This window comes from Pelophylax lessonae (genome assembly GCF_965119305.1).
Source record: "Pelophylax lessonae genome assembly, chromosome: 1".
Lineage (NCBI taxonomy): Eukaryota > Metazoa > Chordata > Amphibia > Anura > Ranidae > Pelophylax > Pelophylax lessonae.
The window spans coordinates 353,007,550-353,032,133 of NC_138768.1; the positions used below are offsets into that span (position 1 = coordinate 353,007,550).

Sequence of the window (24,584 nt, forward strand, 5' to 3'; positions counted from 1 at the left end):
TTGTGCGCATGCGCACATTAGCACATCTAAAACGCTGGGCACTTGCGCGATCGCGCATGCGCATCTGCATCCACCTTTGGCAAATAACAGTACTGTGGCCAGCACGTTCCTGACACGCTGTCTCAGAACGTGGCTTTTTGGTGACTATAACCTCTGCACGCAGGGTGTTGGAAATGGCGGTGTTATCCTGTTGTTCACCTTACTTAGTGATTCACAGAGATAAGGTAGTTCTTCGCCCCTGTCCATCGTTCCTCCCAAAGGTTGTCTCTGATTTTCATTTGAATGAAGACATTGTGTTGTCTTCCCTGTGTCCCAGGCCAAAACACCTGAAGGAAATTGCCTTGCATGCCTTGGATGCGGTCTGGGTAATTAGGGTGTACCTGGCAGCTACGGAGTCTTTTAGGAAGTCAGACTCACTATTTGTGCTCAGGAATGGGCCTCCGAAATGGTTGTCCACTTCCTCTGCGACCATTTCCAGATGGATCAGACAGACGGTTATTCAGGCCTATTGCATCAGGGGTCAGACTCCTTCTTTCCCTGTAAAGGCGCACTCTACTCTGGCACTTGGTGCCTCCTGAGCCTTCCGCCGTCATCAGGCATCAGTGACGCAGGTTTGCAAGGCGGCCACCTGGTGGTCGGTGCACACTTTCACAAAGTCCTATATAGTGGATATGTTGGCATTTGCGGATGCTTCTTTAGGCCGCAAGATTTTGGAGGCTGCTGTTTAGAGGACCTGATCCTCTTGAGTGTATTGTTTTTTTTTTTTTTTTTCCAGGTGAGCTCCAGTTGTGTTGGTTGAGCTCCTGTTGCCTGGTTGGCTGTTTAGCCTTGAGAATTTTCTTTGCTGTTCCCACCCCTCATGTTTAATACTGCTTTAGGACATCACAATGGTTCTGAAGATCAGGAGCTGTGTCCATCAATGAACGAAAGAGAAAATGGGATTTTTGACTTACTGTAAAATCCATTTCTCTGATGTTCATAGACTGATACAACACCCACCCCTCTGTGGAGTTGTAATTCTTCTGACACTGCTTGTAATAAAACTGAGTACCTATAGCAGAGAGAGGGAGTATACCCCCTGGGACTGCCCATAGGCGTAGCCAGATTCTTTTTCTGCCTAGTGTCCTACTCCTGTAGGGGGCAGCATAACCCAATGATTATGAAGATCATATCATACCATCAATGAAAATCAGAGAAATTCATTTTATGGTAAGACAAAAATCCCATTTTTGCTTGGATCAAGTTGAGGAATGTTTATTGTAGTAAATACTCTGTGGGACATATTCTGCCTTTTTTCTAGTCTGGTCTGGATCAGCATCTGGCTTTTCGTATCATCAAAGGAGAAAGCTCAGCCTTGGCCATTCTATTTCAGAGACCTTTGGCCTCTTACTCCTTAGGTAAGGCCTTCATTCAGTATCCGCTTGAGACTTCAGTCTGGTTCTCTCTGGTTCTTATCTGACCTTACTCTAAATTGGCTATCTTGTTGACATTACCTCTGCGTAGGGGGCCCTGGGTTAGAAGCCTTGTCCTGTAAGGAGTCTATCTTAGTGTTAGTGCACCAGAACAAAGTTGTCTTGAGGCCAAAACCTTCTTTTCTCTCAAGTGTGGTCTCTGCTGTCCAGCTTAACCAGAAGATTTTCCTGCCTTCATATGTCCTGCTTCAGGATATCCTAACGAGAGTTCTCTCCACTGTCTGGATGAGGTGCATGCTATTTGGGCAGTCAGATTCCCTCTTTGTGCTCCTGAAGGTTTTCACAGGGGCCTCCCTGCTTTTTGCTCTATCGTTGCTAGGTGATTCAGACAAGTTGTCATTAGGGCTTAAAGGCTAAGTCCATCTTTAAGGCTATGTTATGGGTTACACCTATAATTAAGGTGTAACATTGTGTTAGGTGCCCCCCTCCCCCAATATCGTGCAGGAGTTTTTCTACCCCACAGCAGCTGTCAATTTGAAGTCTGCACAGCTGAGCAGAACTCTTTTTGTGCAGCCACATCATTTATTCACTGAGGGTTCCTTCATTCCCTGTTACGGCATACTCTACCATACCTGTTAATGTTTTATGGGCTTTTTGGCAATAGGCATCTGTTTCTCAGCTTTACAAGGCTGTCATCTAGGCTTCTGTTTACACATTTAAGTTGTACGAGGGGGGATGTTTAGGCCTCCTATCATGCCAATTTCAAATGTAAGGTGATACCTTATGCCTGAAACTGTTTTGTTGTGTGGGCCTGTCAATGCTGTTTACCGTATTGCCCACCCCTCATTTGCATTGCTTTTGGACATCCTAGTCTTAAAAAGACCCTGTGTCCTGTGCTGTATGACCAGAAAAAGAAAATAGGATTTTTGACTTGCCAGTAAAAAATCAATTTCTTGAAGTACAGTATGGTACCCACATCCCTCGTCACTGTTCCTATGATATCCCTACATCTTTCTCTTTTTGCCAGTGTCCAATAACCTCTAGGTAGCTGCATATAACCCAGCCATAATGTTCCATATTTTGTGGCCTTGCCCAAAACTAATGCTGTTTTGAGACCAAGTTATACAAATCCTCTTCAGGTTAATGAATGTCCAAATGCCAAATGATCCTGTGGCTTTTGTGCGGCATTTGGCCCCTATGTCCTTTTAAAAAATACAAACGCTCACTTCTTCTCCATTTACTTAACACATCTAAAGCATGCATTCCATTGTGTTGGAAGCAAACATTCGCCCCCAACATTGGGTTTATGGTTTGCTAAGATTATTGAAATCCAAAGAATGGAAGAGCTGCTGCCTTCTGTAAACAGTAGAGAGCAACAATGCCAAAACTGCTGGTTCTATTGGACCGACTTTACCTTCTCGGCCGATTATCAGGCTGTGCTAGTACCCGAGGATTGAGATGCAGACTACTGTGTACCCCTCTCAACACTTGAAAATAATTGTGAGCAGGTCCCAGCCCCCCCCCCCCCTTCTCTCTCCCAGTGGGGACCTCCTCCTCCCCTCCCCTCCCTTCCCTTTTATGTTCTTTTTTTTTTCTTTTTTTTTTTTCCTATACCCCTCCGGCTATTTTTATTTTATTTTTCTTTAGCCTATTGCAGCACACCTGCAGCTATACTCTTGTGGACCTAACTAGTCATATCCTCATCACTATCACTAAAAGGATGGTGCAATTTCGTGTTTTGTTTACTACTTTTTCTTTATGCATGATTAAGTGTAAGTGGCATAATTAGTTAATCAAAGTAATACACCGCTCAAGGTAGTCACCCCTAAAGTTTCACTTCCATTGCACAAGCAAAGGGTGCTAACCCTGCACTTAGCAGAATGTCTGAAGTAAAGAAGAGATGTCTGGATGGCTGCACTCCAATAAAATCGCCTTTATTTGAATCCAAAAAAAGCAGCTCATAACTATGATTAAGCACCAAGAATAGTGTGAAACGCATTAGCTGTATTGCTTGCTGTATCTTATTTCCTCGCTTGCTGTATGGAGTGTAGTTTTTGTATGCTTTTTTGGATTCAAATAAAGGTGGATTTATTGGAGTGTGGCCATCCAGACATCTCTTCTTTACTTCTGGCATGATTTAATTGTTCTCAAATGCCTTTTGCCTATACTCACTCAGAGAGAGAAGAGATAAAGGCATAGGACACTCTGTAGCATTAGACCTCAGTATCTGACTTTAAACTCTGCTAACCGAAACACAGCATTTTGCAGCAGAGTTTGCCATTTGTTATAAATAATTAGGATATTTACCTTTCTGTACTCAAATGCCTAACATGTAGCCATGTGCTGAGTAAATAATAATGTATTTAATTTTTTTGTAGACGGTCCATCAATCGCACATGGACCCGAGGACATGTCCCTGAGATTGGAGAACTAAATAATAGTGCTATACAGACCGCTTCCATCAGTGAAGAATTGATGGGTAATTCTCTCTAAATTTGTATCTCTACTTGCTTAGACATATTACTGTTCTATAACTACAACTGATTTTCAACATGTTTTTTTCTAGGAGCTACTATGGAATCGGTACAAGAAAGCCAGAGTCTTCATTTGAAAAAACTTAAAACAGCTGAACTTCGGCTTGCTGATGCAAAACAGAAGATGAGGGAGCTGGCAATTAATATCAAGATGAAGGAGGAGCTGATTAATGAGCTAATTAACACAAGTAAGTTGCTATTCCTTTAGTCACCTGTATGGCTTTTGTAAGTTCATATGTGTGGATTGTGGATTGATTTGAAAGTGTTTTTTCCTGCGTTCTTATGTCTTGCTTCAAAATATCCTAAACCTGGTCTGCTTTATGTTTGCCTTCAGCCTGTGGTTTGTTTGCTCTAGTGTGTGCTTAAACTTTTACTATTGCTACCTCAGCAAGAAGCCGACAGACTAAGGGCCCTTTCACACGGGCGTTCCGCATGTCCATATATCATCCTATTTTTTGCGGATGAAATACGGACATATTGCATGTCAATGGCATTGTGGATGTCAGCAGATGACCATCCGCTGACATCCGATTTTCGTCCTTTCAGTTCTGTTCCGTTTTTTGGAACGGAACAGAACCCTATTTTTGTTCCGTTTAAAAAACGGAACGGATGCAAAATCGGATGCCAGCGGTGTCATCTGCTGACATCCGTAATGCCCATAGACATACATTATGTCCGTATATCATCCGCAAATGGATGGGATGATATGCGGACATACGGAGCGGATGACTCAAGCGTCATCCGCTCCGTGAAAAAAAAAAAAGTGCCGGAGCGGATCGCAATGCGGTCCGCTCCGTGTGAAAGAGCCCTAACTTGGCATGTTTTTATTGATTCATCTCCTGAAGTTTAAAAAATAAAAAAATAAAAATGTAAGCCCTCCAAATGGGACTGAAATCATGCACCACCCCAAATGCACATCTGCCGTCTGTCTAAATGTTTACTCTTTTGTTCTTGGCCCGTGTGGGTTGGTCTTTCTGACAGAAGCCAGACAGAAACCAGCAGCTGGCCGACTCCCGATTAGTGCTCTCAGCCAATGGCAGTGAGCACTGATCGGGGTGTGCTGGTGGGGGCCGTCCCCCTGTCAGAGCACAACAGCTCAGCAGGGGAGATCGCTACACTAACTTTGCATAGTTAGTACAGCGACTCCGACTGGAGTTGACCGTTTTTTTTTTCTGTGTACCAGGCTAAAGGTTGCTGGGTTTAAAATCATACACCTTGTGATGATTAGATTTGTATGTGATAACAATATAAATTCATAGTGAACTTTGTTTTAGAGAAGACAAATATTTTGTTTGGGCTCTTTGCAATAATTCCTGCACAGAATGTGGGACCATTAGGCCCCATTCACATCTGGCGATTTTTGATCGCGGACAGAGTTACTGAAATTCTGCCCACAATTCCAAATTGCACTGCAATAGCGGAAAAATGCACCACCTGTGTTTGGGTGCCATTTATTTTTAATGGCACCACAAACTGGTTCAGCCTCCAAAGCTAGGCTGAGGAAACACTAATCTGGATAGCTGGTATGTAGAAAACAGCTAAAGCGGTGGTGGAGGGATGAATTTTGATCAAAATCAATAGAAGAAGAAATGTTCCTACAAGCCTTATAGAAAACCAATAAGGCTAGCAATTTTTCTTTAGACTTTTCTTTAGTAGAGCTGAGTACACTAACAGGGAACCAAGCATGCTTGCATAAGGGGTTATCCTGAGCTGGCCTACAATTTCTTTTCTTTTTTTTTTGTTTGCCAGTTTCCACTTCTCCTGTAGGCAGTAGGATAACCCAAAGGCATCTGATTTCCTGTACCCCTCAAGATCAAGAAAAAAAGTGGATTTACTAAAGCAGATTTTAAATTTGTTTTATCTGTGCCTAATCCCACCACTGATGGCTATGACATGCAGAGAAGGAGAAGTAGTTTGCAAACAGTTCCTACCTTTTACATTCCTTATACTTTTTTAATGGGCAGTTGGAGGCATTGGGATCCAGTAAAACACTAAGGGGCCTATCTGTAATGCAGGGCAGACTCCGCATTGAGTTAAGGCCCGTACACACGTAGCGATTGTCGGCCGTAAATATTCGGCCAACGGCCGATTGTCGGCTTGTTAGTTTGATGCTTCCGACAACCGGCTGCGACTTTTCGGCCGAACAGAATCTGGTGTGCAGACTTTAAAATTTTTGTTGGCCAACACCAGAACGGCCGATTGTTCCTCAGTCAGTACAGAATTCGGCCGACAAACAGCAGATGAGCAAGACTGGGCATGCTCAGAGAAGAAAAAACACACGGAAAGTTAACCATCACATGACATCACTTCTGCAGTCGGCTGTTGTTGGCAGACAAAATTAGTGTGCAGTCTTTAGCACTTTTCAACCGACAGGACAGCATCGGACAAAAGACTACCGATCGTTCGGCCGACAATCGCTACGTGTGTACGGGGCTTTAATCATGAAATGCAGGCTGTGGTGTGGAGCTTGTGTTGTCCCATTTAAGTGCTCTTTGCATAATCCTGCAAAAAAAACTTCATTATAGGAGAGTCCAGTCACATGCATTTGACAGGCATTGTGATCAGGTTCTCCTCGTACTTTTTTTTTTTTTTTTCCCTTCATTCATAAAAATGAATAGGACTTTGCATGCTTCAAAGTCTCAAAGCAAGCAAAGTGTTAAGCGCATTTGTAAAGCACAGTGCCGTGCTTTATTGAAGTGCAAAAATAAAATAGTAACAGGCAGGCTTTTTAATACAGAAGAGAAATAGTGGGGGAGAGTTACTAAAACTGGTGCAGCTGCGCATAGTAACCAATCAGCTTCTAAATTTTTATCGTCAAAGCTTTATTGAATAAGCTGAAGTGAGAAGCTGATGGGTTACTATGCACAGCTGCAACAGATTCTGTGTGTACCAGTTTGTAAATCTCCCCCACTATGTCTTCTGCATTAAGTATTCTTACCTGCCTTTTGGAACTGTACAATGTACGATTTTTGGCTTCTGCTCATGCATGAGAATGACATACATTGGACCAGCCAATCAAAATTGCCAGAGAAAGAAACCTGGAAGAAGACGGGCTGCAGATGTCAGAGACCACCCGAGAGCTCCTGGACAGTGAAGTGAAGGTGAGTATAGTTCTGCTTGTGTGATCTCATAATCCCCCCCCCTCCTCTTATACCTTTTGTATTACAAAATGTATTTTTCAATGGTATATTTAAGAAGCGAAAAAGGGGAAAAAAAAAAAGGGTAGTGAATTGGTAGGGTTCACAAATGCTTTAAAACATAACTAAAGGCAAAACATTTTTTTTAATTTTGGATAGAGTGCAGAGGGATTAGATTGGTTGTCATGTTTTATTACTATCTGTGCCCCCGTTAAGGAGATTCACCCTCTCTATTTGTCCTGTTTAACATTATCATTGAAAGGAAAAGAAAATCCCAAATTTTGGGTTGTCCCCAGAAAAGTAATAGAGGGGAAATCTTCTCATGGGGACACTAGTTCTAGTGATCTGGGGGTCCCCAAGGAAATCCCTTAATTTGCAGGGGTTTCCCTTCACTTTCTGTTTGGCTATGGGACAGGAAGTGAAGGAAAATCTCTACAATGGGACACAGATGGCGTAAAAAAAATTGACGCTGGTTTTAACCCTTCCTTGCCCTATCCCAAAATGAAACAAAAGCTGCCTATAGTACTACTTTAACCACTTCTGGACCGGAAGATTTTCCCCCTTAATGACCAGGCCATATTTTGCAATTCGGCACTGTGTTAATTTAACGGACAATTGTGCGGTCGTGCAACGCTGTACCCAAATAAAATTTATGTTCTTTTTTTCCCCACAAATAGAGCTTTCTTTTGGTGGTATTTGATTATCTCTGCGATTTTTTTTTTTTTTCCCTCTATAAACAAAAAAATAAAAGGGACAATTCTGGAAAAAAAAACAATATTTTTCACATTATAACATTCCCAAAAAAAATAAATAAAAATGTTCTAACATTTTAGGCCAATTTTTGTTTTCTGCTACATATTTTTGGTAAAAAGAAATCACAATAAGCGTACTTTAATTGGTTTGCGCAAAAGTTATCGTGTCTACTAACTACGGGGAAAGATTTATGTCATTTCTATTGTTTTTTTTGTTTTTTTTACTAGTAATGACGGCGATCTGCGATTTTTAGCAGGACTGCGACATTGAAGCGGACCCCTAACTGGCATTGTTGACACTTTTGGGGGGACCAGTGACATTACTACAGTAATCAGTGCTAAAAATATACACTGTTACTGTAATAATGACACTGGCAGGGAAGGGGTTAACACTGTGGGTGATCAAGGGGTTAAATGTGAGCCTAGGGGAGTGATTCTAACTGTATGGGGGCAGGGTTTGTGAAATGATCACAGAGACCTGTGATTCCAAATATAGAAGGATCACAGGAGCTCTGTGATCATTCCAGAGAGAAGAACGGTCAGCTGTGTTTACAACAGCTCTCTCTTTCAGCGGGGAGCGATTGCAGATGTCAGACGGCAATCGGAGTCCCCGCTAGTACCCTAGCTGCAGGCATACGACCGACATAGCCCGACGTCGGTTCGTGCAGGAGGGCCAGCCTGCCGCAGTAATATATGCGGTGGGCGGTCCGAAACCGGTTAAGCCATTGCTACCCTCAGATAGGAGCTGTCATGTATGGACTGCACAGCAAAGGTTACACAAATGTTGAATATCCTAGATCTAATTCTAGTAATAATTTCCCTTTGAAAATTTCTGAATCCAACAGAGGTCTGGATGAAACATAATAAAATGTGTGTGTGTGTTCAAGACCTTTGGTTGCTTTTTAAATATACAGTATATTGCATCTAAATTGTTAACATTGGGCTAATGGTGGCCTCACACACTCCAAATATAATCGGTTTCACAATCAATCAAATAGCCATAACTTCCCTTCCAATCGATTAGGATGCAGGACCATTCGATTATCATTTGCATCAGTCCACAACACCAAGATACGTTGTTCATGAATATGATTGTATTTTGATAGATCAGATTATATTAAATAATGGAAACAGAGATGCAATCCATAACTACTTATGATTGCAAGTTACATTCGTATCTTAAGTATTGATCAAAATTCACTTCCCTGTGTGTGGTATGGTAATCTAATGGGTTGTCAACTATAGATCAATTATCCTATTGGAAGAGGTCGATCTGAAAAAAAAATTGATCATTTTATCAAATGTGTGTGGCCACCATAATATCTTAGTGGCCATCCTAAAATGTATTTCTGCTTTTATGCAAGGAATTTATACTTTTGAACATTGTTGGTCTTTGACTTTCTGACAAGCTTTGTGTCTCAAAAAAACACAGTCCTCTGGCAAGTTTTAAGAATTACAAATGGGTATAAAATATTAGAATACTGTATTCCAGGCCTCTGACTAGAATATTTAGTGGTCCCTTTCTAAGCTCAGAATTGCCACAGTATTGTCAATCTGACTAATCGCTCCTTTGTGCAGATTTGTTGCTTACACTTTTGTATACCTTAGCTAATTCATGTAAAGTTTGTAAATTTGGGTTAATTTTTTTAAGATATCCATTATTCATCAATTCAGTATGCCTGGATTTGCTTGACTAACATCCTTTTTTGTTAACCAGCTTTCAGATGTTATCCTCATTTTCAGTAAGATGGTCAACTCAATACTCTCTTATGTAGGACCATAAATGTCAGAGACAGAAAAGCCCTTTGGAACTAATTATCTGAGCTTATTTAACAGTTCTATGCATTGTGTTCTTCGGTCTCAGTACACAATTACAATAATTATGTAATTTATCATTTATATAATTTTATGTTACCTCTTTTCAGTGGAAATTAGTCCTTGTCTGTGAAAGCAAGGAGAAAAACTTGTGGTGCAGTTACCAAGCCTCTTTGGGATCCTGATGATTGCGGTAGAGAGAGCTGTATTCCCATTTGTTTTTTAACTTCTTTGCGAGAGCTGAGACCAACTAGAGAATTGAAAATATATATTAAATAAAACTCTTGTTTTAATGCAGTATGATTGGCTCACAAAGCTTTAACTCAAGTAGAAGGATCTGTGTTTTTAGCTGAGACTGTAATTTTTTTGTATCTTTGGACTCTTTAAAAATTCCCTTAAATTTAACGTGACAGTTATTTACAAAGAATAGAAAGCTGTTTGTGTGCATGAATAAGGTGGATCTCAGTCCTTCACTTTATAGATAACACTAAAACAGACCAGATGCCCATGGGATTTTTAAAGAAATATGCCTTAACAAGAAATGATTGGAAAAAAGCATAGTAGCGCTGGCCTATACTACCCTCTGTGCTCACTCCTTATATATACTTGTGACAATTAAAATCATTTCCAATCATATGCAATATGTGCTGAAATGAGCTATAACAAAAATCATATGAATTCCAAGTATAAACAAAACAATCCAATATTGTGCAACAATGTGCAAAAATTGCGTGATCATAAAGTGCTAATGAATTGCAAATATCTAAACCTGCTCTGTGCCACATTCTAAACTTAAAGCGGAGTTCCACCCAAAAGTGGAACTTCCGCTTTAGGTGGTCCTAACCCCCTGATATGCCACATTTGGCATGTCATTTTTTGGGGGGGGGAGCGGGTACCTAGTTTTGACAGGTACCCGCTCCCACTTCCGCTCGGATCGCCGCGGCGCCCTGAGCGGAAGTTCTCCTCTCCCCCTCCCTCCCTGCAATCTTCTGGGACATGTCAGAGGTCCCAGAAGATTGCCGGCCAATCACGACGCGCAGCGCGACTCGCGCATGCGCAGTGGGCACCCGGCTGTGAAGCCGCAAACTGTCACATCCGGGTGCCCACAGCAGTGATGCCGAGGGAGAGGATCGAGGCTTCGGGCGGCCGCATCGCTGGACCGTTGGACAGGTGAGTGAAATGGCTAGAACTCCGCTTTAATCTATGTAACCCTGTTAAGCAAAAATCACTGTACTTACCTATTCTGCAGCCAATCCGGTCCGGTCACATGCTAAGCGGTCAACGGCGGCTTCGGCATGGAGATGGGTGTAGGAGAGGCACTTGACAACGGAAGCCCCATAGTAAGTCTTTGGGAGACGTCACTTCCCATTCATTTCACAGCTGTTGTTGATCCTCTCCTGCACACAGCTTCCATCGCTGGAGACCGGACCAGATTGGGTGCAGAATAGGTAACTACAGCGATTTTTGCTTTTGAAGGTTAGATTAGGTTTAGAATGTGGCACGGAGCAGGTTTAGCGTTAGTTAGGTTTTGCCTGGACTTAACCTTTAATAGAAAAAAAGTGCAAATAAAAAAAAAGACGCTATGAATATGTGAGCGTTTTTGATCATTTTAAATAAAGCCTGGTTTTTAAACGTTTTTAAGCTATGGAAGCCTTCCTTGCACACCGTATTGTTGCACAAGAATATTGGATTGTTTTGTTTATGTTGGCAATTCATATGCTTTATTTGTTTAGCTCATTTCAGCACATATTGCATATGATTGTAAATTATTTTAATTGTCACTATTATAAATAATAAGGAGTGAGCACAGAGGGTAGTACAGGCCAGTGCGGCTTATCTTTTTTTCAAATAGTTATTTTTGGTGTTTCGTCAAAATTTGTGCAGCAGCTATTTTGTTTGTCTATTACCATTTTCACTATTTGCATTTTAGTTCCCAAATTTTCTTTTTAGGCACTGTAGTTTTTATTTGAATCCTCATACCAAGAAATGATCCCATGTTAAAAAAATCCTATAAATTTTATTCAATATACATATCATTATTAAAAGATATCCATGTAGTGTATAAAATCCTTAAATATATAAAAAGTACATTTGTCAGCAATTTATATCTAAAAATGCTATATAAAAAATAAATAAATAAATAAAATTGCTATACAGTATAGCAACATTACAAGTTATGTAGTTAGAAAACACAGACGTGTCATAGGCTAGGGCCTATTTAACCTCTAGCTCCTCTGTTCAAATGATAGGTGGTGTTAATCTAATTTTCGTTCTGGGCATAAAATTGCTTGTATTTAGGTTTGCATTTGCTTTACAGAATACGTAATTTGCCCCTTCAATAGCTTTAAATTGGACCCAGCGTTCATATCTGAGAAATAACTATAAAAAGTATCTTCTCCCTTACCTTAAAAATTGCAACAAAGGCACAAAAAGGTTTAGTAATGGCAATCTAAAAACAGATACTTAGATAATTGTAGGCTTTTTATTCTATGCATACTTTATTTTTCTTTTTCTTCCCATTCTCCCGGTAGCCATTTTCACTAAGGGCAAATTAATCTATCTTCTTTTAGTTCCTAGAACTCTGCCTGGAGCTTTGAGTTTTTCTTCCTGGAAAATGTGACCGGGCACATTATCCGAGGGCAAAGCACTGTTGATGTAGCCTTCCGTTGATGCAGCTGTGAGGGTAAGGCTATATCACCAGTTCCTCACTCAATCAAAAAGAAAATAGTAACTGTAAGTTAAAGCAAAAAGTGCAGGGATGGAAAACAACTGATAAACAGGAAACGTTACTTTCCCTGATTTGAATTGTAACTTTAGCCTAAACCTTTTTCTCTATAGGGAGGCAGCTTTATAGTAATAAGCAATCTAGGGTTATATTACCCCCTACAGGACACTAGGCATATAGAAACTGAAGGCCAGCCCCCTAGAGCAGGGGAATTGAATTAAAATTCACGGAGGTCCGATCAGCAAAATGTTCTCCCAGTAGAGGTCCGGACATTTGATCGATGATTCAGATCCCTGACATCACAGCCCTCTCCTCCTATATCACAGTTCTTAGGGCTTTTTCACATTAAAACATGGTGCAGTAATGGCGTTTTCTGTGTGCTTTTCCCACACTGTGCTCAAAATGCACTGCCTGTGGAATCTGCAGTGGGTGTCAATATATTCTTAATGACATCCCAAACGCAGATCGCAAACAAAGATTGTATTGTACTGTAGCACCATGCGATTTGATGTGGTGCGTTTTTTAAAAGTAGTGCATGCACTTCTTTTTGTGCGATCCAGAGCAATTTCAGCCCATTCAAATGATTGGGTTTTAAAATCGCATCACACTGTATCACAAAGTTGTGAACCAGCCCTTACCTAAGTTTCCTCAGTCCCCCTTCACATCACCCACCCCACAGTAATGTACTCTGCCCCCCCCCCCCACAGTAGTATTCTTTAACCATCCCCCCCACTTTGGAGTCCTCTTAACAAGCTGGTGATTGGTTGCTAGGACTGCCCTGCATCCAAGCAACCAATTACCAGCTTGTAAATATTAAAAGTTAACTCTGGCATCTCCAGCTCCCGCCCTCCATTCAGAAATGTCCTGCCTCCCGCTCTCCGCTTTGCTTTGAGGATGACATTGGCAGTGGAAAGTGGGGGAAGAACTGTCTTCTAAATTAGTGAAGCCTGCTCTAGAAGTTAACATCCAATACCTGCTCAGTTATGCTTAGGGCCCTTAGGAGAATGGATGACTCCTTTCTCTATGCTGTATTTTCCACTCTATTTTCATTTAACTAGAGTTTTCTACTATTACAGCTATTGGTGAGTTCCTGTCAAATAATGAGTTCTTGAAGTCTCTCTAGCTGGCCAATGAGTGCAGGTTTACCCAATTTATTTAGTATACTGGTTGTTCACGATGCAGTCAGCAATAACGTCTATTATGTGTTCCACTTAACACAGGACTCCACTGTTCAGGTCAGGCCAGTATATCTTGCAATTATGTGTCGGGACCAGAGCTTACCATGTCTCTGAAGATTTTATTTTGTGAGTGTGTTCATATAGGTGCAGCTAGCGGTATATTGCTGAAGCAAAACCGCTTCAGCTTCCCTTAGTCTCACAGGCTGTAGCGAGGGGCACTGCTTTCCCATCTACAGTCTAGTAAGATGGCCATTGGCTAAACATTGGGGGACTGCTAAAAAACATTTCTATTTATTAATAGCTTGGGGCTGTGTACTGTTCTTTACCTAGCTGGCCAGGCACTGTTTCTGTCTAAACCACTTTCTCTTTTGTTCCTCGACAGACACAGCTCCTGAGAATCTTGACCAGTGGATTTTACTGCCCCCTACAGGAGTAGGACACTAGGCAGAAAAAGACTCGACTACGCCTATAGGCAGTCCCAGGAGGTATACTCCCCCTCTCTGCTATAGGTACTCAGTTTTTTTTTCTGCTTAGTCAGGAGTAAGGACCTAGTTCCTTGCTTGGATCTGTGGTCCTGGCAATTTTTTCTTTTTAGATAACTTTTTTCTCCTGTTTCTTTTCTTGTGAGATCTTTAATCAATTGAGGGACTGGGAAACCGGCTGGAAAATCTAGATCCAGTGGTCACCCCAGTCTGGCCAGCGAGTGCACGCAGACCACAGTTCCGTGTTTGGTCGGCCACGACATAGCCCTACTGGACGGGGGCTGGCCTGTGAGTTAAATGCGAGGTTGCATCTCGGCCTCTCTTGCAGCGTTCATCCTGGCCGACAGCCCCCAATTTCGATGCGGAGGCGGTTCTGTCTGGAGCGGTGCCCGCCTAGTTCCCGGTATGGTGTGTAGCTGTCCCCTCTCACTCCCTGGAGGGTTTTGGGGTCGACGTGGCCCCTCCCTGGGACGGTCGGACCCCCGGGTTACCCTCCTTCCTGTTATGCCCCCCATACCATTGGTGGTCCCTGTGGATCATCTAGTCCTCCATCCACCCCCCCCCACTCCCCTTATATCTGGGGTAGTGTTGCAGTCTGGGCTGCTTTCTGGGGCATGATTCTGTACTGGGGGCAGGGGGGGTGCACTCCTGGCGACTGGGCTATCGGCTGAGGAGGGGGACTGTACCTGGTTGGGGCCCCTGCCCGGCTCTGTGCCTTGCCTGTGCCCCAGGGATCCCTCCTGGGTCCCTGGGAGTCGCACGGGGCCGCCATTTTGTCATGGCCTCTATTGTGTATAGGCCGGAGGCCATGTTTGTGTAGTCCGATGGCCATTTTACATTGGTCTGGCAAAGGAATTAGTGGCAGCCATTACAGGAGAGCCTCCGTGCGGTGATTTCGGCTGTGGGAGCCCCTCCTTATCTCCTGGTGCTAACTCATGGGTCACTGTCTTCCTGGACGCCGCACGTGGAGTACATTTTATCCTGGTGCTGCCAGTAACTGTCTAATGGAGTAGTGAGTCTGGTAAGGTCCTCTTTTTCTCTGCTGCAGGATCGTGGGGTGCTCTGCAGGTAGTGTTACCAGCGCGTTGGGGGTGTATCTTAGTGTTTTGCACTTTTTGTGGGGGTCCCCCTATTTTACTAATGGAGTCTGTTTAGCATATTACCCCACCTGACCCCCTCTCAGAGGCTGCGGGGCCCTCTGGGTCCCAACCATCCATTGATGCACTGATGGAAGTCCTGGAGTCCTTTGTGTCCTAGGAGGAGGTGGCTTTTGGGCGGCGGGCTAGCAAAAAGCTTCCCCTGCGTCATCTGTCTCCTCAGATCCTGTATCTGATTCAGCCGCCGTGGACGTTGCCCGTCCTGAGGGGTCTGCGGCCACACTCCCTAAATGATTCCTCCACACCTGTTGCTGCACACTAAAAGGCGCTGATGGGTGCACTGATTGTGTCTGTGCGTGAGACTTTAAAAATGGAAGACGCAGCTGAAGCTGCGGCAGAGGCGATGGTTCCTTTTGGCACTCACAAGTCATCTAGAGCGGTGAAGGTGTTTTCCCTCCTATTTTGACAGATTTGTAGCAAGAGAGTGGGAACATCCAAAACGTCCCTTTGTGGTCCCTAAACGATTTGCCATGAGGTACCCCTTTAAAGAGTCCGTCCTTAAAAAGTGGACTGTTCTACCGGTGGAGGACCCCCCGGTTTCCAGGTTAAATAATGCAACCATGATCCCGGCTGAAAAATCGCCAGCCTTTAAGGATCCGGCTGACAGAAAAGCGGAGACTGTGGCTCGCAATATATTCACTTTTGCGGGTTCAGTACTTAGGCCGGTCTTCACCATTGCCCTAGTGTCGCAAACTGTGACCGAGTGGGCTAAACTTTTTATGACGTGACCTGGAGGGTGAACAGCTCCCCCCCTGCCTTTACTGAGCTGGCAGACCAGTTGGTCCAGGAGCTGCTGTTTATCTGTGATGCCAATTTGGATGCAGCTCCCCTAAATTTCTAGACTGTCTGTTTCGGCAATGGTCCTTAGGCGTGTTTTGTGGCTCAAATGTTTGTCTGCGGACCAGACCTCTAAAAAAGCCTTAACTGATCTTCCTTTTCAGGGAAATCGCCTGTTTGGAGCTACCCTAGATGACATCATTATGGGTCTCACAGAGGGAGGAGTACTTTTCTTCCGCAGGGGTAAGAAACCCCCTCATAGATGTGGCCCGTCCTTCTTGGCTGAAGTTTTTTCATCCCTCGGTGTCAGCTCACAATGGTTCAAAGCCTATCAAGGCCTCTTCGGGAGGATCCAAGCGACCTTGATCTGGCAAGCCGAGAGAGGGATTCTCCAGACCTGCAGAAAATGCTCCTTTTACATGAAGATGCGCCCTCACCCATGCCTGGGATGGGGGGACATCTTCGCTGTGTTCTGGGCCTGTGGACCTCCTTGGTGGAAGCCAAGTGGGTCCACGAAGTCATACAGTCCAGCTATAAGATCGATTTTCATTCTTACCCTCCGGAAAGGTAATTTCCTTCCAATGTGCGCCTGTCCCCGGACCGATTGCAAGCTCTCTTTGGGTGCAGTGCAAGACCTGTCACTTCAGGTGATTTTTCCCGATTCCGACCTCAGAACATTTTCAGGCGTTTTATTCTAACCTGTTCACAGTGCCAAATAAGGAGGGCAGGGTGCATCCTCAAGTCACTGAACTGCTTTGTGTGGGTACAGAAGTTCAGAATGGAGTCCATTCGCACGGTGGTGGCATCCCTGCATCAGGGTGATTTTCTCGCCTCTATCGACATCAAGGACCCTTACTTACACATTCCAATATGTGTTCGTCACCAGAGCTACCTCTGCTTTGCCATGGGAGAGGAGCATTATCAGTTACTGGTGATACCCTTTGGTCTCGCCTCAGCTCCTCGGGTGTTCACAAAAGTGTTGGCCCCCAGTGTTAGCATTGTTGCGACAGCAGGGGATTGCAGTACTTGGGTACCGGGACGATCTTCTTCTGCAAGCAGATTTCTCTACTGCTCTAAAGGACAAACTGGACATCACTGTGCAGACTCTGTAGGAGTCCGGTTGGACTTTGAATTTCCAGAAGTCTGCTCTGGTTCTGTCCACCACTGTTGGCCCCGGTGCTGCCATTGCTACGTCAGCGGTGGATCGCAGTGCTAAGCTACCTGGACGAACTCCTCCTGCCAGCGGAGTCCCCTGCTGCTCTGGTGGACAACGTGGAAATCACTATACGGACTCTGAGGGAGTTTGGCTGGCTTCTGAATTACCATTACTATCTGGGTCTGACCCTGGACTCAGCCCTAACCAGTGTTGCTTCCTCTGGACGAACTCCAGAAATTGCATTCTGCGATTCATCTCCTGCTGTCCAGCAGTTGCGTTGCATGCTCTAGATTTTCTAGATCTCCATGATTATGTGCATGTTGTCTGAGTAGACACAGCGGGAGCCAGACCATGGGAGTAGCGGGCGCGATCGCCGCTGGCCTCCCGCAATGTTCAGGGTAGCTGACAGGAGAGCTGCCTGCCTATGTAAACAAGGCAGGTGGCTCTCCTGTCAGATAGGCACAATGAGATTGTGTGTCTCAGCTAAGCTGAAACACCGATCTCGGTGTGCCTGTCACAGAGCCTCCCTCCCCACCCCCCCCCCCCCCCACACAGTTAGTAAGCACATTTAGGAGCACACTTAACCCCTTGTTCATCCCGAGTATCAACCCCTTCCCTGCCAGTGTAATATACAGTACATACAGTACCAGTGCATATTATTTAGCCCTGATCACTCTATTGGTGTCACTGGTCCCCAAAATTTTAGTGGGTTAGTGTCAGATTTGTCCGCCGCAATGTTGCTGTCCCGCTAAAAATCGCTGATCGCCGCCATTACTAATAAAAACAAAAATAATAAAAAGTCAAAAAATCTATCCCATAGTTTGTAAACGCTATAACTTTTGCGCAAACCAATATATGCTTTATGGGATTTTTTTTTTACCAAAAATATGTAGCAGAATACAAATTTGCTTAAACTGATAAAAAAAAATATGATTTTTTAAATTTTTTTTTATTGGGAGTGTTTTATAGCAAAAAGTAAAAAAATATTGTTTTTTTTTTTTTTAAATTGTTGCTCTTTTTTTGTTTATAGCACAAAATCTAAAAACTGCAGAGGTGATCAAATACCACCAAAAAAATGCTCTATTTGTGGGGAAAAAAATACATCAATTGTATTTGGGTACAGCGTTGCATTTTCGGTTCACCGATGGACTAATTTATATGTATGGGGATAGTACCTCCCTCTTTGATTGGCCAATCGGACAACAACAATTGGAATGGTTTTACTTGCTATACCCAAAAAACATCACTTCCTGAATATATTGCAGTATCTTTTATCTCATGAACTGTGTTATTATTTAACCACTTCCCACCCAAGGACATACTCGTAGCTCTTCGGGTTTCAGTAGTTAAACCGGGATGATGCCTGCGCCTACAGGCATCATCCTGGTACCATTATTGTCAGCCGGCGATCCCTTTTCAGGCAGAAGTTATCTGATTGGCTAATTAGCTACTCGATCACTTCTGCGAGTGGCTGAAGGGGGTCCCACCCCCTTCCTGCCACTGCCGCCTCTCCTGGGCTCTCCAGTCCCATTGCGGAGGCCGGGAGCGATGCGTCCGGCAGCGATAGCTGCTTGGTACAGAGAGAGAAGAACTGATGTCCTTCCCCTCTCTCTGTAACCCTGGAAACCGGTAACGATGAGTATTTGTCACTTCCCGTTCCGGCCCTTTGTTTACCTTGCCACCAGCGGCCAGAGAAGATCGGTCTGATCAGGTTTCATGGGGGGCCAGAGAAGAGATTTGGGGACAAATAGACCCCAATTCTCTCCATAAAGGGGACCTGTCATGGCCCATGCAAAGGATGTTGTTTATCCCTTGTGATAGCAATAAAAAGGACATCAATTGTATTTTACGGAGGTATTTCCAGGATAGCCATCCCCATAAGGTGAAGAGTCTGAGGTCTTTTTGAGTTCTGGATATTGCTGATTTGCCCCGTATATGTTTACAGTGGAGATTGGTATGGATACTCAATGCTGAATGACCCTGTGGGGTCTGTTTTCTAAGGTGAGAGGCAGAGAATGCCTTGTGGTGGGAAGATATGAGCACCTAAGTTTACATCTTTCTGGAGTGGATGCCAGCCTGTTTTGGGTCTCTTTCATCATCCACAAGGAAGGACTCTTCTCTTTCACCTATTTTTTTGCACTTACTATTCAGAGTTTCCGTTGCACCCATTATATATGTGATTCATTGTAACACAAAATGTATGCATTCATTACTGTGTTATGTGTGTTATTAGGATTGCGCTGCACTATATTATATATGTCTACAGGAGGTTTTATGTGATTGCCCTTGAGTGTTCAGCTGCTAGTCTGCTTTTAATTGTTATAACGTTCAGCGCTGAATATTACATTTTTTATTCGATCTGTCATTACTTCACTGGACCCCACTTTTGACTGAGCATTTACTCTGTGTTCAATCAGACCATGCCACAGCTTTGACTTACCAAAATCATTTGGTGGCACTGGGAGTATTGCAGTGGTGATAGAAATGGAATCTATCTCGTCCTGGGCTGAACTTCATGTTCCAGAAATCTCCCAGTTCACATTCTCAGAGTGGGGAATTTGCTGGCAGTTTTTTTCAGTAGACATCTGGGTCTGGGTGCATGGTAGAGCTGCACAATTCTGGCTAAAATGAGAATCGTGATTTTTTTTTGCTTGGAATAAATATCACAATTCACTCATGATTCTCAGGGTAACATCTCTGCTAAAAAATATATATTTAATTTTTGGGGGTTCTAAGTAATTTTCTTGTAAAAATATACTGATTTTAACTTTTAAGCAACAAATGTCAGAAAAAAATCTTTAGGTGGTTAAACTACCCTCATTTACAGACGGAAGTTCATCCCTTTGATCTAAAAGAACCAAATGATACAAGGATGTGATAAACTTTGCTGGTTGCCTTTTTTTTGTCAAATGTAAGCAGAGAACAGCTCTGCACTGAATCGTGGCAATGCTGGATTAAGATCGTGAGGGGGGTTGAATCGAGATCACTATTTTTTAACAATTAATCGTGCAGATCTAGTGCATGGTCTCTCCATCACATGGTGGTCAGGGACATATGACTGCTTTGAGGGACGCTAGATGGCCACCTGGTCTTCTCCCAACAACTATGCATTGCAAGTTTCTGTGTGGACAAACATTTTTTGGATAGTTTAGGTACAGTGCATCCGGAAAGTATTTACAGTGCTTCACTTTTTCCACATTTTGTTATGTTACAGCCTTATTCAAAAATGGATTAAATTCATTATTTTCTTCAAAATTCTACAAACAATACCCCATAATGACAACGTGAAAGAAGTTTGTTTGGAATCTTTGCAAATGTATTAAAAATAAAAACAAAATCACATGTATACTATACATACAAACATATGTATTCACAGCCTTTGCTTAAAACAAGTCTTTTTGAGGGTATCAAGACAATATCCCCCCCCGGACATTATCCCCCGGGCAAGGCAATATCTCCTGGGACAATATCCCCCGGGCAATATCCCCTGGAAAACATCCCCCTGGACATAGGGCTAGGGTTAGAGGGTTAGGGTTAGAGGGGGATATTGTCTAGGGGGATATTGTCCAGGGAGGATATTGTCCGGGGGGATGTTGTCCAGGGGGGATATTGTCCGGGGGGATATTGTCCTAGAATCCTTTTTGAGTATGATGCTACAAGCTTGGCACACCTATTTTTGGGCAGTTTCCCACATTCTTCATTGCAGGACCACTCAAGCTCCATCAGGTTGGATGAAGAGCATTGGTGCACAGCCATTTTTAGATCTCTCCAGAGATGTTCAGTTGGGTTCAAGTCTGGGCTCTCGCTGGAGCACTCAAGGACATTCACAGAGCTGTCCCATAGCCACTACTTTGTTATCTTGGCTGTGAGCTTTAAGGTTGTTGTCCTGTTGGAAGATGAACCTTTGCCCCAGTCTGAGGTCCAGAGCATTTTGGAGCAGGTTTGCATCAAGGATGTTTCTGTACATTGCTGCATTTATCTTTCTCTCAATCCTGACTAGTCTCCCAGTTTCTGCCACCGAAAAACATGCCCACAGCATGATACTGCCACCACCATGCTTCACTGTAGGGATGGTATTGGCAAGGTGATGAGCGGTGTCTGGTTTCCTCGAGACATGACGATTGCCATTCAGGCCAAAGAGTTCAATCTTTCTTACATCAGACCAGAGAATTCTGTTTCTCATGGGCTGAGAGTCGCAAACTCTAAGCGGACTGTCATGTGCCTTTTTACTGAGAAGTGGCTTTAGTCTCACGGGAGGTAAGAGCACCCTTCTTGCGCAGATTACTAAAAGCAGAGAGCCTCGCCATAAACTTGGTCCTGCCATCTTAGGCCACAAGCGGCCCTTTCGTCCCGTGGAGTCGCAGAACAAGGGTTCTAAATCCTCCCGTACATTCTCAGAAGGTTTCAAGAGACCCTGGGTTGTTAAATCAAAAGCAGCTCCACTGACCATGCAGACAGGTCCTCCTCTGCCTGAAGGGGCGCCCTCACCCTACATGGGGTGGGGGGACGTCTTCGCTTTTTTACGGATTCATGGACCTCCTTCATTCAAGACAAATGGGGACAGTACAGGAGTTTTTGACAAGTCCTTTATTGAAATAAAAAAAAAGGCCCCCGATGTAGAGCCATCGTCATTCACGACGCCCGCTGCACCACCCGACTCGAAAAAAAAGGTAAAAAAAGCTCAGCTCACGAGGAACGCTCTCATGGTTTGCCTGCTCTGCCGTGTGACATTTCTTAAACAGCTATGGGACGGGGCCATCCGGCAACATTACCTGGTGGCACCGCCCCTGTGATCTCATCGACTTGTGCTTGCTGGGCCACTGAAGTCACAGAGTGCCACCAGCCCCTTAGCAGTTTAAGAAATGTCACACAATGAAGCAGACAGACCGCAGAAGCATCCCTCACAAGCAGACTTTTTTTTTTCGTTTTTTTCCGGGCCTGGAGGTGCGACGGTTGTCGGGATTGACGATGGACCTATATCGGGGAACATTGGTTTTTTATTTTTAAATAAAGAGACTTGTCAAAAGCTTGTGTTGTGTCTTAAGTCACATTTACACTTGGGGGGGGGCGGTGGGGGGGGTTCGGCGCCTGAGAGTACCCAGATTTCCAGATTCTGATAAGTCCCGCCTACAGACCCCCACAGCCCAGGGTTGTGGGGAAGAGGCCCTTGTTCCATCAATATAGGGACATGGTGTTTTGGGGTGCCCCGAGCACCCCCCATGTTGAGGGCATGTGGCCTAATAAGGTTGTGGGGGGGGGGCACTCACTCGTTCCCTCCCTTTTCTCACCTGTTGGGATGCATGCTCAAATAAGGGTCTGGTATGGACTTGTGGGGGGGGGGACCCCATACCATATATTTTTTTTTTGTTTTGTTTTAATTTTGGGATGGCATTTTTTTTGACGATTTTTTTATTTTATTTTTTTACATTTAGCTGTCAGTGTGGATCCCCGCTAACAGCTGATGAGTCAACCATTCTTAAGGACGTGGCGGCCATGTTCACGGCCCACTCCTTAACAACCAGCTATACATAGTTTATTAAAGAGATGAAAAAAAAAAAAGCATGTAAAACGCATGTTCAAAAACGCGCCTGAAAACCACATCCGCATAGATGTGAACCTAGCCTAAGGGTAAGACTTTCTTGGTATTGGCAAGGTGATGAGCGGTGTCTGGTTTCCTCGAGACATGACGATTGCCATTCAGGCCAAAGAGTTCAATCTTTCTTACATCAGACCAGAGAATTCTGTTTCTCATGGGCTGAGAGTCGCAAACTCTAAGCGGACTGTCATGTGCCTTTTTACTGAGAAGTGGCTTTAGCCTCACGGGAGGTAAGAGCACCCTTCTTGCGCAGATTACTAAAAGCAGAGAGCCTCACCATAAACTTGGTCCTGCCTTCTTAGGCCACAAGCGGCCCTTTCGTCCCGTGGAGTCGCAGAACAAGGGTTCTAAATCCTCCTGTACATTCTCAGGGTTGTGGGGAAGAGGCCCTTGTTCCATCAATATAGGGACATGGTGTTTTGGGGTGCCCCGAGCACCCCCCATGTTGAGGGCATGTGGCCTAATAAGGTTGTGGGGGGGGGCACTCGCTCGTTCCCTCCCTTTTCTCACCTGTTGGGATGCATGCTAAAATAAGGGTCTGGTATGGACTTGTGGGGGGGGGACCCCATACCATATATTTTTTTTTTTTTTTTAATTTTGGGATGGCATTTTTTTTGACGATTTTTTTATTTTATTTTTTTACATTTAGCTGTCAGTGTGGATCCCCGCTAACAGCTGATGAGTCAACCATTCTTAAGGACGTGGCGGCCATGTTCACGGCCCACTCCTTAACAACCAGCTATACATAGTTTATTAAAGAGATGAAAAAAAAAAATAAACCACATCCGCATAGATGTGAACCTAGCCTAAGGGTAAGACTTTCTTTTTACTTGAGAGATAAGTGCAGAGAAAGTTCACCTATTCTGTTTGCTTCTAAGGCTGACCAAACATACTCCCCCCCCCCCCCCCCCCCCAAGAGAATCACTTGTTATTTAATTGTTGCACAACCCTGGACAAAGCAATTAGTGATTTTGAGCCCAAAGGGTACATTCTTGTACATATAGATGTACAAATTTTATTTTATAGATCATCTGACACTTGGGCAATGGCATGTCAGTAGCTTGAAGTTTACACGCACACTTGACCAGAAGTACTAGAGTCTTTCAAGAGAGTCTATTATTGCTAAAAGCTTTGAATTAAGGCTTTAACTTTGATTATCTGTAATTGAAGATATTCTTCTAGGTAATCCAAAGGACTGTCATCCAGATGTCATCCTAGACACTCAAAGATCAAAGGCATATTAAAATGCATTTAATGATGGTATATGTATTTTAATAAATGTAATAATGATCACTTACACAAAAAACATTTTAATGCACTCATCAAGTGTATATCATCCTGTTTCAGATGTTTTGGACTGTAAATCAAAATTCCATTGACATCAGGTCAAAAGGTTGTCATTATTCTGGAAACAGTGTTTCTCAATGAGCGCTGCTCTGTACAGTGCCTTGAAAAAAGGTATTCATACCCCTTGAAATTTTCAACATTTTGTCATGTTACAACCAAAAACATAAATGTATTTTATTGGGGTTTTATCTGATTAACCAACACAAAGTGGCACATTAATGTGTGGAAGGAAAATGATAAATGGTTTTCAAAATAGTTTTACTAATATCTGAAAAGTGTGGCGTGCATTTGTATTAAGCCCCCCTGAGTCAATAGTAGTAGTAGTAGTAATAGTAGTAGAACCACCTTTTGCTGCAGTTACACCTGTAAGTCTTTTTATGCTGTCTCTACCAGCTTTGCACATCTAGAGAGTGACATTTTTGCCCAGTCTTCTTTGCAAAATAGCTGTCCGATTCTCAATTAGATTTAGGTCTGGACTTTGACTGGGCCATTCTATCACATGAATATGCTTTGATC

At 43.5% G+C, this 24,584-nt stretch overlaps 1 protein-coding gene across 2 annotated transcripts in view; it reads left to right on the forward strand.

Annotated features, from left to right (window-relative positions):
• Positions 1-24,584, forward strand: part of KIF27 (kinesin family member 27) — a 165,539-nt gene that overhangs the window by 62,484 nt on the left and 78,471 nt on the right. For both annotated transcript variants that reach the window (XM_082265583.1, XM_082265584.1), the window contains exons 8-9: positions 3,791-3,891; positions 3,979-4,134. In XM_082265583.1, the coding sequence (XP_082121709.1) occupies positions 3,791-3,891; positions 3,979-4,134 (257 nt within the window). The remainder of the gene's footprint in view (positions 1-3,790; positions 3,892-3,978; positions 4,135-24,584) is intronic.